The 17612-nt window shown below is 38.2% G+C and overlaps 1 protein-coding gene across 2 annotated transcripts; it reads right to left on the reverse strand.

Moving 5' to 3' along the window:
* Positions 1 to 41: 41 nt before the first annotated feature.
* TTPA (alpha tocopherol transfer protein) lies at positions 42 to 17286 on the reverse strand. Of its 2 annotated transcripts, XM_074882015.1 has the most exons (5): positions 17067 to 17286; positions 9091 to 9244; positions 7633 to 7826; positions 5002 to 5112; positions 42 to 2979 (listed from the first exon to the last, which is right to left on the reverse strand). In XM_074882015.1, the coding sequence occupies exons 1-5, from the start codon at positions 17259 to 17261 to the stop codon at positions 2800 to 2802; spliced, it is 834 nt and encodes a 277-aa protein (XP_074738116.1). In that variant the 5' UTR covers positions 17262 to 17286; the 3' UTR covers positions 42 to 2799. The 2 variants fall into 2 exon arrangements, with proteins under 2 accessions (XP_074738116.1, XP_074738126.1); XM_074882025.1 differs by lacking the exon at positions 5002 to 5112.
* Between the last annotated feature and the right edge of the window lie 326 nt (positions 17287 to 17612).

Genomic DNA, 17612 nt, shown 5'->3' on the forward strand with positions numbered 1-17612 from the left:
AGGGAACGCTTGTATCACTAAAAAGGGACAGGCGAGGCTGGTGCAACTAAAAAAGGTTTATTGATACAATGATGTTAATAGGTAAAAAATTTAAAAAACATTGTGCATTACATTGTGCTTATAGTCAGTAGTAAGTTATATTTGCATCATCATTGAACAGGTGGTTTATTTTTTAGAGGCACTCCTGATATTCTTAGAGAAGAATAATGCACTCAGATTTTCACTTTTCTGTTTTGTTGACCCTGAACCTCAAAGCTGACATACCACCACCCACCAATACCTCTTCTATTCATTATGCAAATATTCGAATTACCTTGTGTCCTTATTATTAGCAGCAACTACAATTGTCCCTTACATGAAGTTCCTACCTGCTACATAACATGTAAACATTAAAAATTAACAGTTCATGAAAAAATAACAGCACTCAGTGCTCTGTTGTTATGCATACACGTTACCATTTAATAATCGATTCAGGATTTTTTTTAAGACATTCAGGACTTGATATTTATAGAGCTGGTGTACTCCAAACGAAGATAAAAACAGCTATGTTTTGTCCATGTGCATATACATATGCAATCAACTGAGGTCTCTGCTACATAAACTAGTAAGGATTAGAGACTGCTTTCATAGGAAAACTCTTAAAATTTTCCAGTTCACTGAAACATGGTTCATTCCTTTATGTCATTTACATTCAAGGATTAAAACTGAAGGAGCATAAAATTAAGACAACAGCTTCAGTTCTCCAGTTCATAAATTATTTGGAACTTGAGTTACACACTTGAAGAATTGCCAGATGCCTGACTACTTATTTTCTTATAAAGAAGAATTAGCACTTCACTGAACATCTCTTTTTAAGGAACTTTTATATCACAAAATAGTTCAATCTGAGAAAAGGAAAGATATAGGAAACATATGAATATACAAAAATGTATCTGAAAAATATTTCTTTAAATTTAGGCTCTATATCAAAGATATCTTGAAAGAGAAGAATGAAAAATGCACTTGAGGAAATTAGAAGAAAAAATAATTCAAAATTATTTTTAGTATTAAAAATTTTGAAAGAATTTTGTATCTGGCATTGACCTTACCACAGCAGAAGAAACTACAACCAACAGATACTCTATGAGCCCTTCACAGATGTTCCTCTTGCTAATTAAGAATAGCTTCCAATGGTTTTTGCAATAATGCAGTATTAATGATAATCTAAAGTAAGACATTTCTGATTTAATAGTCTCATTTCTCTATAACATCCCAGTGTCCTAAAGATTCCAAAATAACTGAAGTTAGCATTTCTAGCTACCTGAGAAACAAAGCACTTGTTATGGATTCATTTACACAAAGATTCATATGGAATGCTTAAATATATAGTGCTTATGCAAAGACCCCCTGGCTTATTCCAAAGCAGAGTTAAAACTTGGGTAAATGAACTCTAGTAGTTGGTGTACTAACAGAGATTTTAACAAAAAGCTGAGTGAAAACTAAACCAGCGTTTTAGATTAGTAAATACTGGGTACTGCGGGATGATATTGCTATGTAGTTGAGTGATAGCTTTCACACATGCGGTGTTCACATCTGAATGAAGTACCTTAAAAAAGTGATCTGATTTCAGTAAGTATATTTTTTTTTTTCATTACCCCTACAGAAATAAAGAGGAGGGCTCAAGGGAAATTAAAAATCGTTTCTTCCACAACACAAGACAGACTGGCAAATTGCCAATTACTTTTCTGAAAATAAAATTAAGATACCCAGCATCTCCTATGCTGAGGTCCGAAGTGACCTACAAGCACCCTTAAACCACACAACAGATATTTCTAAAGTTCAGATCCACAAAGGATAATCTACTTCACCCTCCAAAACAGATACTGCAAACAGCCAAGAGCTCTTGACCTCCATAGTGCTCTATAGTAAGAATTAAAGGTTATGATAATCTGAGTTGCTTGTAGTTTATCCATATACAGTATCTCTTTGAAGAAAGAAAATCAGAATTTTCAAGGTTGTTTTGACCCTCGTACCAGTTCCTCCTCCTGATTCATACCTTTGAAGGATAGGTACGTGGTGTTGTCCCTGTTTTCCTCTATAAAACTGGGAGATTACTGTGTTAATTAGCACAAAAAGGGAAGCTGCAAAGGCAGCACAAAGATTAACAGAAATGTCTCACTATTGCTGACTAGCTTTCAATTTGACACCAGCTAACAAAACAGCCCTTTTCCCTGAGAATCAATCCAAAAAGCAGCCTCTTTTCACTCCCTGTAGATTAGCCCTGTAGTCATAAGTGGCAACAAACTAGTCCACCCCATTCACATTCTGGTTTTTTTTGTACCCTATTATTTTGACAAGCTAAGATCTAGAATCATAGAATGGTTTGGGTTGGAAGGGACCTTAAAGATCATCTAATTCCAACCCCTCTGCCATGGGGCAGGGACACCTTCCACTAGATCAGGTTGCTCAAAACCCCATCCAACCTGGCCTTGAAGAGCTAAGCCTAAGGTTCTAGACTGCATTATTACAGATGAGTTGTCTCCAAAGACTTAACACAAGCAGTATCAATCTCCGATATCCAACGCACTATACAGTTTTTTGGCATACAAGTTAATCAGCTGCAAGTATGTAGGATTCATTAATCTCTTCAGATGTACTGATAGACTCCAGTTAGTATGGAAGTGCAGTCAAGATAATACTCAGTGCCCTGCAAAGACATACTGGTTTGATTTACAATAATTTCAAGTTTACATGAAAGATTTCATATTAAACTTATGTCCACTTACAGTATTCAAGAACTGATATAATACTGTAATAAGGTTATTCCTGGGCAACCAGAGAAATGTTCTTAAGATAATCTGCAGATGACATTATAAAGTCAGTCCATTCCTTGGCCAGCTCTTCAATGGAGACTTCCTCCCCGCCATATTCCTGTGGGAGAATGCTGACCGGGAAGTGTTCAGTCAGGCTCTGCAAGTAGTTATTTCCATGCATATACACCTAAAACAAAATAGAAAAAGCATTTACTTGGTATGAATGCTGGACTACTGAGTGAAAAGAGGCAGCAAAGATATTCAGTGCAAGAGCTGAAGCCACCAGCTTGACTTGACTAAACAAGTGTACTTGTTCATCGTGAGCTCCTTAAATGAAGGAGGAAGTACCACGTGAGTTTCCCATGGGTGCTCAAACTCTGTGCTGCTCAGTATCTACAGCTCAATGAAGCACAGACTACACCCTGAGAACTGTATTTTATGTAGCTGAGAGCACAAAATTAACTACACACTTGTTCCAGACTGGTTTAGTGACACTGGTGAAGATATACACTACCTGTGAACAGCTAAAGTGAGCTAAACCATGGGAAGACTGGGGTTTGGTCTTGTCATGATAGGTATCATGTACTTGCTTTTCAGTCCTTTCTCAGAAAAGAACAGCGTTTGGCTCCTGGCCAGTATTATCTGGTCCTGACACATGTATTTAAAAACAACATTATGTAGTATGTACGTAGGTTCAGACAGGTGCCAAGGAGGATATTCAAAAGAATCTATATCTCAGTCCTCACATTTCAGTTCCAACTGAAATTAGATCTTGGACTACTCCTCCACTTTAATCCTTGTAATATTGTAGTTTTGGTTCTTCTCTTCTTGCTTTATTGTAGCTATTTTGAAGCATTACTCATTACTTCCAGTCAGACACTTTTATAGGCCTCTTATTAACACCTGACAAGTATTTTCTGCAATTATTATTACACAAAGACTGCAAGAATATGCACTCAAAGGTAGTTTGCTGCCTTTTATCTAACACTTCCTCATCAGGAAGTAAGATAACGAGTGAATAGTAATTATTCCTGTGGAGGTATGGGGAACTGGCCCTTAGAGGTGTTTGGTTTTTTTCAGATCATACTTCTAACTCCTAAGGCAGGAGGCAAGCCAATCCAATTCTGCTCCATTCCATGAACTGGGATATCTGGTTTGTCTTCTTTTATGCCTTTACTGTTCACCTGCCCTCTTTTCTGTTTTTTGACTTCCAGCCCAAGATATTCTGAGCTGAATCAGGTGACAAGGACTCTTTTCACAGGTATTAATGTGAGAGAAGAAGGGCCACAGCATCAGGCTGCAGGAACATACACCCTTTTTTAATCATCTTTTGAGAGTGAGAGACAGCACAAAGCTGGCAGAAACAATCTTGCCTCACTCCCATAACAAAACACACATGCTAGGAAAAGGGAACTGGCAAATAACAGCTAACAGTGACCAGAAAAATCTGGATCTACTCTCCTGGAGTGCGGTGGCTACTGCAAATGCACAAGATCCATGTGCTGAGACCAGGAGGCTTCAGAGTGGGAATAACAATAGGCAGGGCTGCTTAATTTGTACCTTAGTCCTGCTGTTAACACTTCACAGTACTTCTTTTTGTGCCAGCTGAAACCTCCAATATTCTTCCTATGCTACAACAAGCCAGAATTCTTGGCATGCTTCTGCATCCAAATACAAACAGGGTTTTCAGATTTAAAACTGCAAAACAATTTAGGAGAACTAAGAAGCTATTTGGAAAAAAACCTTTGAACTTAAGCCTGACCTATTTTTGATGCATAAATGCCTCTGCAGGTCTTTCAGAACTAGAAAGTTGTGTTCTACTAATTCTGCACAACTGGGAACATAACATCATTGTTCAGTGACAATTTCTCACTGTCATTTATAGGCAGAGTGCTGGGAGATCCAGGACCTATTTCTTCCTAGTTCTGCAGAAGAACTGCTGTGTGACATCAAGCAAATTATTTAACCTCTCTGAGTCACAGTGGTTTTTATCTTTAGAGTGATGATAACAGCAACCACTTGCAACTTTCACATTATTGACAACTGCAAATGCTTTACAATCAGATTCTGGAGGCCTGTATGGCACTAACACACAAAAATGATTTATGCTCTTCGGCGCTCAGGAGTACCAGATCCTAAGGGAAGCCTTCTAAGGGAAGATTGACATGTAAGGGTTTTGTGATAGAAAGAAATATTTGTGTGCACTCACCCGCTCCTTTATCTTTTCAGTGAGAAAAGGCTTAATTAGAGCAAAGACTGGGTGGAAGAATAAAGGCTCATTAATCAAGTGGATACCTCGAACTTTTAGTGGAAAGGAATCCTGTCAAAATACATGAAAAACACCGTAAGAAAAAGAAAATATTATTGAAAAGACCCTAGTGTTAAGGACAAGTCTGTGAAAACTACCAAGTCCATAGGTAAGAGTACTCCCCCGACCTTGCCAATTTCTGCACTTCAGAGTGTTAATTTACACTGCCCCAACAACACTTAGAAAAATCAAATCTTGTTCCTCCCATTAGAAGGAAAAAGAAAAGCAGTATGAGGAGAGACTATTTTAAAACAAACAAACAAACCAACCAACCAAACAAGAAATCCCTCACCAAACTGCACATAAGTACTTCTTCAGCAGTACAACTCTTCACAACAGAAATTCTGCTGCTAATTTACCAAAAATCTATCTAGCTATGTGCCTTCATTGGCAATTCACAGCCTGAAGGATAATATGTAAATATATATAAATATAAACCATTGAAGCTACTAAGTTTAAGTTAAATAAATTCTATTTGTAATTTAGAGACAAGACTTGAAATTACTGGAAATTTGCCCAAGCCAGAAGTTCAACTTTACAGCACAGTTACTGTCATAATGAAAATAAAAATTGTATCTGCTATACAGCCTTTATAATATGAAATACTTCTACTTTCATTCAAGATTAATTAGAAGTCCCAAACCTTTGAAAGTTAAAATACAGCAGTGCTCAAAGACAGCATTATGCAATGGGGAAAAGTATAGCTTCCATTCATATTCTACTGACACTACCTCTACAACCAGAGGTTTTCTGCTTATAAAAATGGTACTTCTCACAAACATTTCTCCTCACTAGTACAGTAGCTCTTCTCATATTATTTCATGCACTCTTCTATGAGGGCAACTCCTTTTAAATTTTAATGTATGATAAAGACCTTAAAACTATCAGATTATAGCTTTTACTGCATGTTATTATACATTATCATATACTTAAAAGTCTATCATCATGTTTTTCAGAAAACAATTTGGTTTTGCCTGGGGTAACAGATTTTTCAAAATAATGTCACTTACTAATCTTACTATGCTTTCCTTTCCTTAGTATGTATTTCCTTTCTATTAAATTCTGTTTCTTCATACAGGATAGTAATTTGCAAGACATTTCTTAAGGAAAACGTAGGAATGAAACTAAGGTTCCTTCATTTTTTACTTACAAGCACATTGAACAACACTAAGACAATCTCTGTGTGAAATATATGAACCCAGTTACAGTGATGAAAGGAATCAAAAAAAAAAGTTAAACTTATTTCTCTTCTTAGAAAAGAACACTGGAAACATAATTTTTTTCTGTCTTTTTTCAATAGCTATAACAAATGTTTAGAAGCTTGAAAACCATGCAACAAATTTGTAATAGGTCAAGGTGGAAACACCACATTTGAAGAATTTCCTGGTTCAACATAGTGGATTGAAACCTTTAGACGTAATTGCAAATCCTATTCTACCTCCTTTCTGCTCTACTTCAAGGAGAGAGAAGTAGAAGCAACTTGTTTAGTACCTCAGAAATCAGAAATCAACTGAAACACTCTCACACATCCTGTTCTCATGAGATTTGGCCCAGAATCGTATGAACATCAAGAGTGCTTATTCTAGATGCGAAAAGTTGAGAATACCTGCTGGTTTCACTGAAGTTTACAGTAGATACCAAAAAAGGAAGAACAGCTGAAGTTCTGACGATATTAGTTCAATGACTAAGCTTTGATGGAACCTCACGTATGAACCATACCAAAACAGAGCAAGAGATTATCTCCCTGGGTTATTTCCACGCCACAAGCTAACAGTTTCATTACTACTGATTTTCAACCTTGTTTCAGTAGGAAAATGGGATTACAGGACTACACTGTAGCTTGCCTGTCACTTCTCTGTCCCCTTCTTTTTAACTTTTGTTCCTTTTTTTTCCCCCCTCTCAAATCCATTGGCAAATTTCAACCAAATTTGACAGAAAGGAACAAATCTCGAAGACAGTAAAGTCCCTACCAGTTTTGTGAAAAATAGGAGGTGAGGTAGGAGTTGCACAAAATAGTTCTCATGTTAGGGGGCAAAAAGCAAGCAGAACATAAACATACATTCTGTTGGTAGCATCATCCCTACTGGGAACAAGTTAGTACTGTCTTGCTTTTAACTCTTAGCGCATGCTATTTTTCAACTTCTCTGAGTCTCAGGAAAAGACTTTTGAATGTTGAGTTAATACACAAAAGAATGGAAGAGAGGAGATGAAATGGGGTAACAAACACAGATCCTTACAAAACTGGGCTTCATCTACTCTTACACTCATTTCTTTTAATAGGTCGGTGGAGTTCTTGGAAAACATCAGAGGTTAAAAGACGTTCACTGCTATACAAGAACATATTTAAGGCAAATTAAGCACAACTTCTGCCCGAGCTATCTGACTTTTAATGGATTTAAGATTTTGTTCTTTCAAGCTACATAGACTCTAAGGAAGTCTAAGGAAGGAAAATTTATCATAGCTGAAAGATATACCAACAGATGAAAATTTGGGAGTTACAGCAATGAAGAAGCATAAAGCAGAACGTCTTACTGTGAGCACAGCAGCAATTGTCTTGGCCACTGCTGGACTGATCTGAAATGCATGAGCAAATCGCCACCCTTGAAGATCAAAGATAGCCTTGACTCCATTCCGCTGGGTCTCAATTTCCTGTACAATGAGTTCAGATGTGATGAGACTTACACGAAACACATCGTATGCTGTAAATAACTTGGGATCCCATTGTCCTGAAGAGTAAATAGATTGCACTGCATTACCACGAGAATACCACATACACCTGTATAAAATTGTACTTGCTACTGCTTCTAATATGCTTCTCAGGAACAAGAAATAACCAGCAATATCAAAGGTCCTGAAATAAACAGATTTGCCAGTACAGAAAGGTATTTTGTGTGCCTGCTATGCCACTCATCTTTTAAACTCTTTTTGTAGATGGTACCACCTAACGGTAGATGGTTGTAGATGCCACCTAATATAGTATGTTCCACCTATGGCTGTAGTCTTCAGTACAAGGTTTTGACAAGAACAGCTTAATTCATTAACAGTCACACTAGCAGAAACTAAAGGTCATCAATCCAATCAATTCATTTAATTTTTCTTCCATACAGTAATTCTGCCAAGATTCAGTGAATCCCCCTTGTTTTTCTGAGGCCTATGCAACAAATTGCATGGGATGAGCCTTAACCCTAGATGAAAGCTTCAGAGAGCAAAACTTCCTACTAGACCAGCTGATAATAAAACGATTCTTTGAAAGTTAGCAAAAATAATATATCTGTCCAAAACAAGCAGAGAAATATGGTAACACATGATCATTTAACTCTATTTTTTTAAAAGACTTTTGGGAGTGCATCAAACAAACCAAAGACCTCAACAGTGTTGACAGATAGGGCTCTTTGGCTACCTGTAAACAGCAAAAACCCAGTGAACTTCACATCCGCATCTAAAATGAACACTGGTACATGATTAGGTGTACATGTTCTTTTCTGTTTTCCCCCCTGTGCTGGATCTGCACCAGTACCAGAGTTTTAGCACATGGCTTTGAAAATTTGCATCAAAACAAATAATTGTTAGGACACTCAAACCGAAATAACCACATATTCTGAAAAGTTTTAGGCTTTTAAATTTAAGACTTCTGTCAATGCAGACAAGAATTCCACTAAAAAGCAAAGAAGTTCTTCACAAAGCATTGTACAGCTTTAGCCATACCAAGATATGTCAAGTGATGTAACTGTTACAGCTCAATAACTCACTTTTATATTAATGTAAAGGTGTTTCTAACAGTGAACATGTTACTTTTCTAGTTCAGACATTCTGATATTATCTGTTGTACCCATAAAATACTTTTATTTTGCTGCTGAAATTGTGGTAATTAAAAAAAAATAAAATCACAAAACAAAGCAAACAAAAAACCCCTAACAAACCACAGGACAAACCAAAGACAGCAGTGCCAGAGCCAGGTGTGAAACAGGTCCAAGCAATTTTGTCACTCACCAATTCTGTATATTAGAACTTTGCTTCCATGTGGGTCCCTTGATCTCAGGACTCCATGATAACCAGCATGCAAAAGACCAAGAACAGAAGCTGGTCGTAAATCCGCACTTATTTCTGGGCATTCAATTCTCCACTTCTGGTAATTCTTCAATAACTGGAAAGAAATAAATGTGGATGTCAGGTAAGCATCAGGTATTGTATGAAGAGCACAGTTAAAAATATGTTTTCAACATGTGGTTACAGTCAGATTTAATTCATTAAATTAGCTATAATTTCATTGTATATTTTAAGCAAATCACTCCTAGGAGCAGAAGGTTGCTATACTGGATCAAATAAGTGAGTGAGTTATGATGAATTTAGAACCCTGTCAAATTGTTAATGGACTGCAGCAGTCATTTTCAGTCAGAAAAAAAATGGAATATGTAGAAAAAGCCTATAGTTCCTATATAAAATACACCTAAACCCAAGTTTTCTTACTCAGAATACCTTTAGGGTTATTCAGTTTGATACTGCATCAGATTCATTCAGGATTTCTTGAGTTTAGATGTGCAAAATTTTACAGAGGAACATTCTCCTTCACCCACCTGCCCCCTCCCCCCCACCCCCCTGCCAAAGTATGGGCACATTTCGTACACACAGTCATTAATAATTCCAGTTTACTATTTGAAACAGGTATGATGATCAGCATACCCAAAGAACATTTTCAAAGTCCCTCCTATCCCTTTGAAATGGCAGAATATAGCAATTTAGTGGGTCCGTTACCCACTAGACAATTTCCCTCCCCTGGAGTGGAAATAATGAGAACCTGTTTTGCTAAAACAGAGATCCTGTCCATTATCAGAGACGTGGTCACCCTGGTTCCTAAGGCTGGAAGGCAGCATTATAAACTAGTATGTCTAAGGCACAGGAAGAGCTGCGTGTTGAACAGTGATGGCCTAACTCTAAGAAAGAGTCAAAGGCGTTCCTTTCTGAGGTAACATCTAAGTAGAGGAATTACAGGTGATAGTGTGAAAGGTCATCTTAGAGGTGGATCATGAAAAATTAAGTTGGTGATGCAGTAGTTCTAATTTCCAAGTCTAACTACTGTTTCTCCTTTAATATTAAGTGGTGGTGGAGAAAATTAACTGCTATGCCCTACAACTAAAATTTAGTTAAGACATTTTGCATAGGTAAGTGGGAAGCTATGCAAGACTATCTTCTAAAAAGCTTTCTCTCAATTCATCAACTAAATTCTGCCTCTGCTGTATCACCCATGCTAAATTCTCTAGCATGGAGTTTGGAGGGTAAACTATGGCAAGTAATTTAGATTTTGTACTAAAGTTTCCTAAATAGCTACGGTTTAGACTTCTAACCCAAGACCTGATACTCTTAGCTCCTTTGAAGAATTTTTCAGTACCTTGTTTCACAACAAACTAAAATGTAAGTTTAAATCTTAAAAATAGCATGCACAGGCTAGCCTTTCAAATTGTTACTGTATTTCATCAAACAGCAAAACCCGATCTGATCCTGAGCACAGTTTCACAAATGAAATGTGTTCACCACAATGAAAGCACAACCAACAGTCTTCTATTTCTGTTAATTTCTATTTATGGAAATTAATTTTTATTCATTTCTCAATTACTCTGTCACAACAGGAACATTAAAGTTAAAAGAACTGTCAGCTCCAACTAATAAAACATAACCTTAAATAAATTACAAATTTCTTGTAACTATGCAAGCATCATTTTCTCCACCATTTTCATAGAAAGAATGGTCAGAAGGAATCTCAGTGGATCCTGAATTCATCCCTTGGAACATCACAGCATCAGCTATGCTGCTGCTTACCTATGGACTCTTGGAGGGAGACAGGGAGACCTGTACCTCATAGCATGCTTATATTAGATAATTAGTCTTATTTCTTACCCTTCCCTCTACTTTCAAGTTTCTTGTATCATTTTACATAAAATATGTACTTTTTCTTCAGCTTAAGGCTTTTCTGCTCAGATGAAGGTCTTGAATTATTTCAAAGGTCTCTCAAACAAATTGTCATGAGGAAACTATTTATAAGGCATTAGTTTGTCAGCAGAATTTACTTACGAATAGATGATATATGATCAGAAATTATCTACATCTTTCATGGAAATAGCACCTATAAATATGTATTTAGGTACAAAAATGAAAAAGTTCATCTGCCACACTAGAATCCCATTTGATTTGGCAATGAGAAAGTTGATAAAAGCCTCATCCTAAACCATACATCATAGAAACAAACACTTAACCATTGGGAGAATTTTAGGAGAAGCCTTTTGTCTGCATTGAATCAGTTCTAGTACCTGCTAACTTAAAAACAAACAAAAAAGGGGGGGGGGGGGGTAGTAAGCTAATTTGTGGAATAGAACTGCACTATGATTGCAAAGATAGGCCTGTTGAGGTACTCTGATTATCTCACTCTGTTAGTGCTTGACTCTCTACAAAGGGCACCGTTTAAGCAATCCCAACTGCTTTGTGCCAACCAGACAGCACTGTCAACATACTGTGTTCTTCTCCTTGGTCCTTCCAACACATACACTTAAACAGCAGCAAAATACAAAAACACCCTCAAAACAACTATGCAAACATCTGCAGCTTTGTCATTTCTCCCTTTTCTTCTAAAATCTGTTGTACCACAACTTAATGAACATAATTAACAATTGCATAAATATCTTAAACATCTCTTTGAAGTGCTGCCTGCCAAAACCAAGATGAGAATAAAAATGATACATTCATTCAATACCCTAAATAATCCTATCTTGTCAGTATAGTTAGTTTCTCATTTTCATGAATATTTACATTTTAAGTTGAAAATAAGGATTTAAATTCTGGACCTTGAGAGAAAATGGCGAGTCCATTAAGGAGTAAATACATAATTGGAATACTTCTGACACCTTCCATGATGTGGGCAAGTGATACATCTTTTAGACACATAACATGGCTAAGCTCCAAACATACTTCACTTGGCCAGAAAGCCATGAAGTGCTGAAGAGTTCTCAGATTTTGAAAACCTAATCTAACTACCTGAAATGATTTAGAGCTGAAGTAAAGGTTAGCATCAGATAATCTTCCACATCATCTAGAGGTAGTTTTGGGACATATTCTGTAAATTTTTACTTATGTAAACAATCCCTTTCTTAGCAGCTGGACGTACTCAAGTCACACATAGCTACTTACATGACTAATCCTTAAACATATAGTAGAATTAAGAAACTAGCAGTGGGTACTTACAGTTTTACTTTATTTTTTAAGTTTCAAGGGAAAACATAAATATTATATATAACAATCAGTCTGGATATTGAAGATGAAGCAACCTAGTATCAGGAAAAACAAGAGCATTCACTACCTAGTACAAAAAAAAGGCTCATTTACTTACAACGGAAACATCTCAATGTATAATTACCAGTTACAAACTGAATAAACTATGTAGCGTCTGATCGGCATCTGAAAATAGATGCAAGATAACTCAATAAATGGGGAAAGCTGGATGAAAAGCTCCAGTGTCTGGAGTTAAGCATTAATTAAGAGTTTTTTCCTGAGGTCTGCTGGGGATAGTTCCAGATTTCTGAACATCAGAGATGATAAAGTTACTGATTAATCCAAGATTCATGTGCTACAAAATAAAGTGAACTTAGTACTTTACTTAGAATTAAAAGAACAAGAAAACAATACGCTTGTTATAGAAACCAAGGTATTTGTACCTTTAAATTAGTATTTTTTTCTTGATTAATAACTATTCATATTGACAAGGATGCTAGACAGAATTAGGCTCTACTGTGTCAGCAGCTGTACTCAACGTACATGTTTAGGAAAAACATGTTTTCTATTGGCAATCTTTGGATGAGAAACCAACAGCTCAAACTTTAGAATATAAACATATATACACACACATAAACACACCTTTGTGCATATATATTTTATATTTTTTTATATATGTGTCTATAGCACACACAGAATTTAAACATATGGTATACACAGACAAAGAATTTATAGAGACATAGGACTTCCCAATTCCACACGCATTACCTCTTTGACAGTTAGGAGAAGACTGGCACATGCAGAAGTTGAGACACTTGGCTTAGCACAAAGGGAAGACTGGCTGGCTGACTGATTTGTGTTTCCTCAACAGTCAGCCCAGAGCGCCTAACGGGGGCTCTTCCATCCTTTTTGAGGAATCCCTCTGTATTGATGGAAGAAAAGCAGCCAAGTAACATTTAAACTTGGTATTTATATTTGAATGATGTGAAGATCTTCAGAGGTAATGCCTGAGACTCAGCAGTGTGTTTGACACTATGGAAAACAATACTTGTACATCATAGTTATTTTAAGCAACTTATTTGCAGTACAAGCCACTAGGAAGTCTTGATTCCTCCGTAAGTCAAATGCAGAGCAAAGACAAAGTCTAGCTATATACCCTTGTATCAACCAGAACTCCTAAAAGGATACTAGATATTTAAACAGTTTTGAGCACCATAAAAATGATGCTTACAAAAGTTTAAGTGGTATTTATGAAAACCCGTCTTGGCACAGAGTTTCAATGTTGCATTTTTACTGAATTCAAAGATTTTCATTCTTTGCTCCACAGTATAATCTACTTCAAGTATAAAGAGACAGTACCCCAAGTCACTGAGAATTAGTCTTATAAAAGAGTTGTGGAATGTAATACAAGGACATAATAAAATGCACTAGGCAAAAAGATTTATGGAGGAAAGGAGATGCTAGTTCTCCAGATTTCACATGTCACTACTGAATCCGAGTGACTGTTTTTCATCACAACAACGAAGTCAAACTTACACACAGAGCTGGTACCTTAAAAAAGAAATATATAAAGCAATTGCTTTAGAACAATTAATGGAGACCTGTGGCCCTGCTTCTGTTTACAGCATATATAGTAGGTGGATGTATCTGCACAAATTAACAAGCAAAGAACATGCTCAGCTCAGGTATGAATCTATATCCGGACTGAAAACTTTTGCAGCATTAGCATCTCACGCACACCTTTATCTCTAACAGGGATCACAAAGGACCAGAAGATGCTGTAATGATACAACACTGTTCCTTCTGAGTGTTACTTTTTAGTAGGTAGGTACGTATTGTCTAGAAGTCTTCACAGGACAAGAAAATGTCTTATTTGCGTATTGAAGGTTTGTTGTATTGTTTGACGGTTATTGTTAGTCTGTGTCAATGGACTTTCTTTTCATTCCTAGAGACAAATCTCTGCCACTATTTCATGTAGACTGATATAACATTTTCTAACCAATAACATTTACGCATTTGAAATCCTGTCATTGAAGTTATCTGCTCTAACTTCACCTTTTCTTCTGGAGTATGTACTTAAGTGGTTCAGGTTCATGCATATACCTCCAGCCACTTTCTAAGATAAAGCACTGGGCCAAGTTTAATCCTTCCTGTGATTCAAAATGCAGAAAGAGAATTCTCTTCTAACTTGGTAACAGTCTGTTACTGAGCTCAATTGAATAATCATTGGCTTTAGAAAATACAGACAGTTCTAGCTCTTCTTCAATTCCAGCGGTTTCAGTGGTGGATTTTCTTCTAGCATGACATATATCAATACATCTGTACTTGAAAGCAAGTCTGGAATTGCCATTGGAAAAATGCAAAGATTGCTGTCAGAATGAGTCATCATAAAGGATTCTGAAACGGAATGTCTTGCCACAAGGTCTGATTATTCTTTTCTGAAGCATTTCCAAATGTTGATAAATTGAAATCAGATAAATCTGTGTCAAGTATTAACCAGGGAGGCATCAATGAACAGTCTGGTCAGTTGCCAGACTCTTGGTTCATATTTAAGGCTAAGTATAAGCCCATACTAAGAAAGCTACTTGACAAGATCTTGAAGACCTTTGGTTATAAGCACTGACAGAGCCACAAACTTTGATTCTCCCTTAGCTGCTCCAGAAATACCATGCAGTAGTACACAGGAGCCCAGTGGGCAAAAAGGGACTGTATCAGCCTGAACTCCAAACTGAGAGGCAACAACAAACGAGAACCAGAGGGAGAAGCCACTGTCTGGACTGATGTCAGGAGAGCTCTGTCTAGGATGAAATATTAACATAACCTCTGCATGAGGTCAGTCTTGGGTTAGATGAATATACATCTTATGACCACCACAGATTTTTGCACAATAATTCTCTTGGGCTTTAATATACCAACTGCAGATAAACACATTCCTTTTAAAAAATAAAAAAGCACTTCTTTTCTCCCATGCTGTAAGAGGAGTAACCTAGAAATCAGTGTCAGCTGGTATGTGGAAGATTAAGTACAAGTAGCTACGGCATTTGGAGACCTGAAATTCTAGATAGAAAAATTAAACACAGGTTGTTTTTGAACATAAGAATCTCTTAGTTCAAAGAGGGATCCAAACAACAAATTTAGAAACTTAGCAGCCTGTGGAGACTCAGAAATTCTGAAAAAAATTTAATTCTTCCAAAATAGGTCCCCAGTCCTAAGGGACTGATTCTCAAGAAGAGTATAGGAAGTTTGCTACTTCATAGACTCCACCTCTAAATCTAGCTTAGATTCCACACTCTTGAAGATTAGTCCTGCCTACAAGCCATCTCACAATTAATCACAAGAAAGCGCAGACATGTATGGGCCAAATTCTGAAGTGCCACTATTCTGTCTACAGGATTATCAATAATAACCAATTGCAATGCAATTAGGAGTGCGTATTTAGGAGCACATATTGTCTTCATTAAGCCCTACTTTTTGGAACCAAGGAATATAGGAAAACAAAGTAGTTTTTGTTAGAAAAGAAGAAAAAGGCATGGTCCTACAACTGTTAGTGCACATCTGATACAAACAAATCTCATGAACTTCAAGCAAAAGTAAGACCTATAAATATCGAAAGGAATCTGACTTGACTTGCTAGTGCTTCTGCTGACAAAGAAAGGTTTAAAGCTATGATGCAAGTCTTATGAACCAAATGAAAAGATTGTGATTAAGGGCTTAATGTAATTTCTCACATTCTTGTTTAGCTACCCTGATCCTGCAATATATCCATGTGCAAACAATTTTCTGTTATGGTAACTAAACGTGGAAAATACAGTGCAGAGAAGTCAGAAACTAAAAGGTGAGGTCTGTTGGGCAATGCTGTGTCATCAACATCGAATTTCACTAAAACACAGTTTCCAGTTGGTACAAGCAAATAAATGCTTTTGCCCTGGGAAGATTTGGAAATAAGTTCAGAAGAGTTAGTAGTTGTCAGTCTTTCTGTAAAAAAAGAAACAATTAATACCAATTTGTACCTGTGGATATTAAAAATACGCACACGCTATCTGTATGGCAAAGGGCCAAACAGCCAGTAAAGTACCAAAACTTACCAAAGCCTGAAAGTAGAGTGTTGTAAATGACTAAATGTCAAGAGAAAGTAAGGTTTTACTCATTGCTTTTTGTTAGAGTAATTATAAATCTGTACTGAAACTAGTATCATTACTCATATGAGTAAACCTGAGTTTGGTAAGCATGATAGGGATATCCGTTAAAGGATACTGCTTTCTGACCAGAGTTGTGACCTTACCACACTTACCTTAACCTCTACGTATAAGGTACATATAGACTATACCACATCTAGCATAACCTTTATGTTACCTCATCGAGACTACACGAAGCCAGCCGCGATACCGCTGAGGACACGCGTGACAGGCAATTAGTGACGTTCTCAAACTCCGTGCTTGGCCTCGGCCGACCCAAGCAGCCCGCCTCACCCGTCCGCCCCCCACCATAACCCCCCACCTGCCTCTCGATCCCCCGACCTTCCCGCTGCCCCCGTGCCTCGGCATACCCCTGGGCCTCAGGCGAGGCGCCCCGGCGGCAGTGGGGAGCGAGTCCCGGTGGAGCCACGCAAGGGGAGATGCCGCCGCCCCCTCCTCACCTCAGCGGACGGTGGGACCCCCGAAGCGCCGCGGGGGGCCACCGGCGGCGCCCGCTCCCCCGGCCCTCCTTACCCTCCAGGCCAGGTCCAGGTGGAAGTCTCGGGCGCGCAGGAACCTCACCAGGAAGGCGTCGGCGAGGGGCTGCGGCCAGCGCTGGCCTGGCTCTGCCTCCGCCCGCCGCCGCAGCTCGGCGACGGCGCTGCGCACCCGCGGCGAGTGGTCGGACAGGTCGTTGAGGAGCCCCGCGCCCGGCGGCCCCTGCGACATCCCCCCGCCCGGCTGCAAGGCTACGGCCGCGCTCAGCCCCGCCGCCTGGCCGGTCCCGCTGGAACGCGAGCCACGGCGGCGCTGCCTCCGCCCCCGCCCGGCCTTAACCCCTCAGCACCCTCCCGGCCGGAGGGGGAGAGGCGAGGAGGCAGGTGCGACGGATAATCGTCTGGTGTAAAGAATGTGGTGGTGATTCGTTTTAAAAATACAGTGACTTTACTGGTATTTGCCATGTACATAAGTTAAAAGGAGATTTAGTATGGTTTTATTGTTAAAATGGTTTGGAGGTTTTTTCCCTCAGTGACTGTTGTTATGCAAGTGGAAAGTTACTGGCGGGACCCCTGTCAGAAG

The sequence above is a fragment of the Strix uralensis genome, chromosome 1 (genome assembly GCF_047716275.1).
Source record: "Strix uralensis isolate ZFMK-TIS-50842 chromosome 1, bStrUra1, whole genome shotgun sequence".
NCBI lineage: Eukaryota > Metazoa > Chordata > Aves > Strigiformes > Strigidae > Strix > Strix uralensis.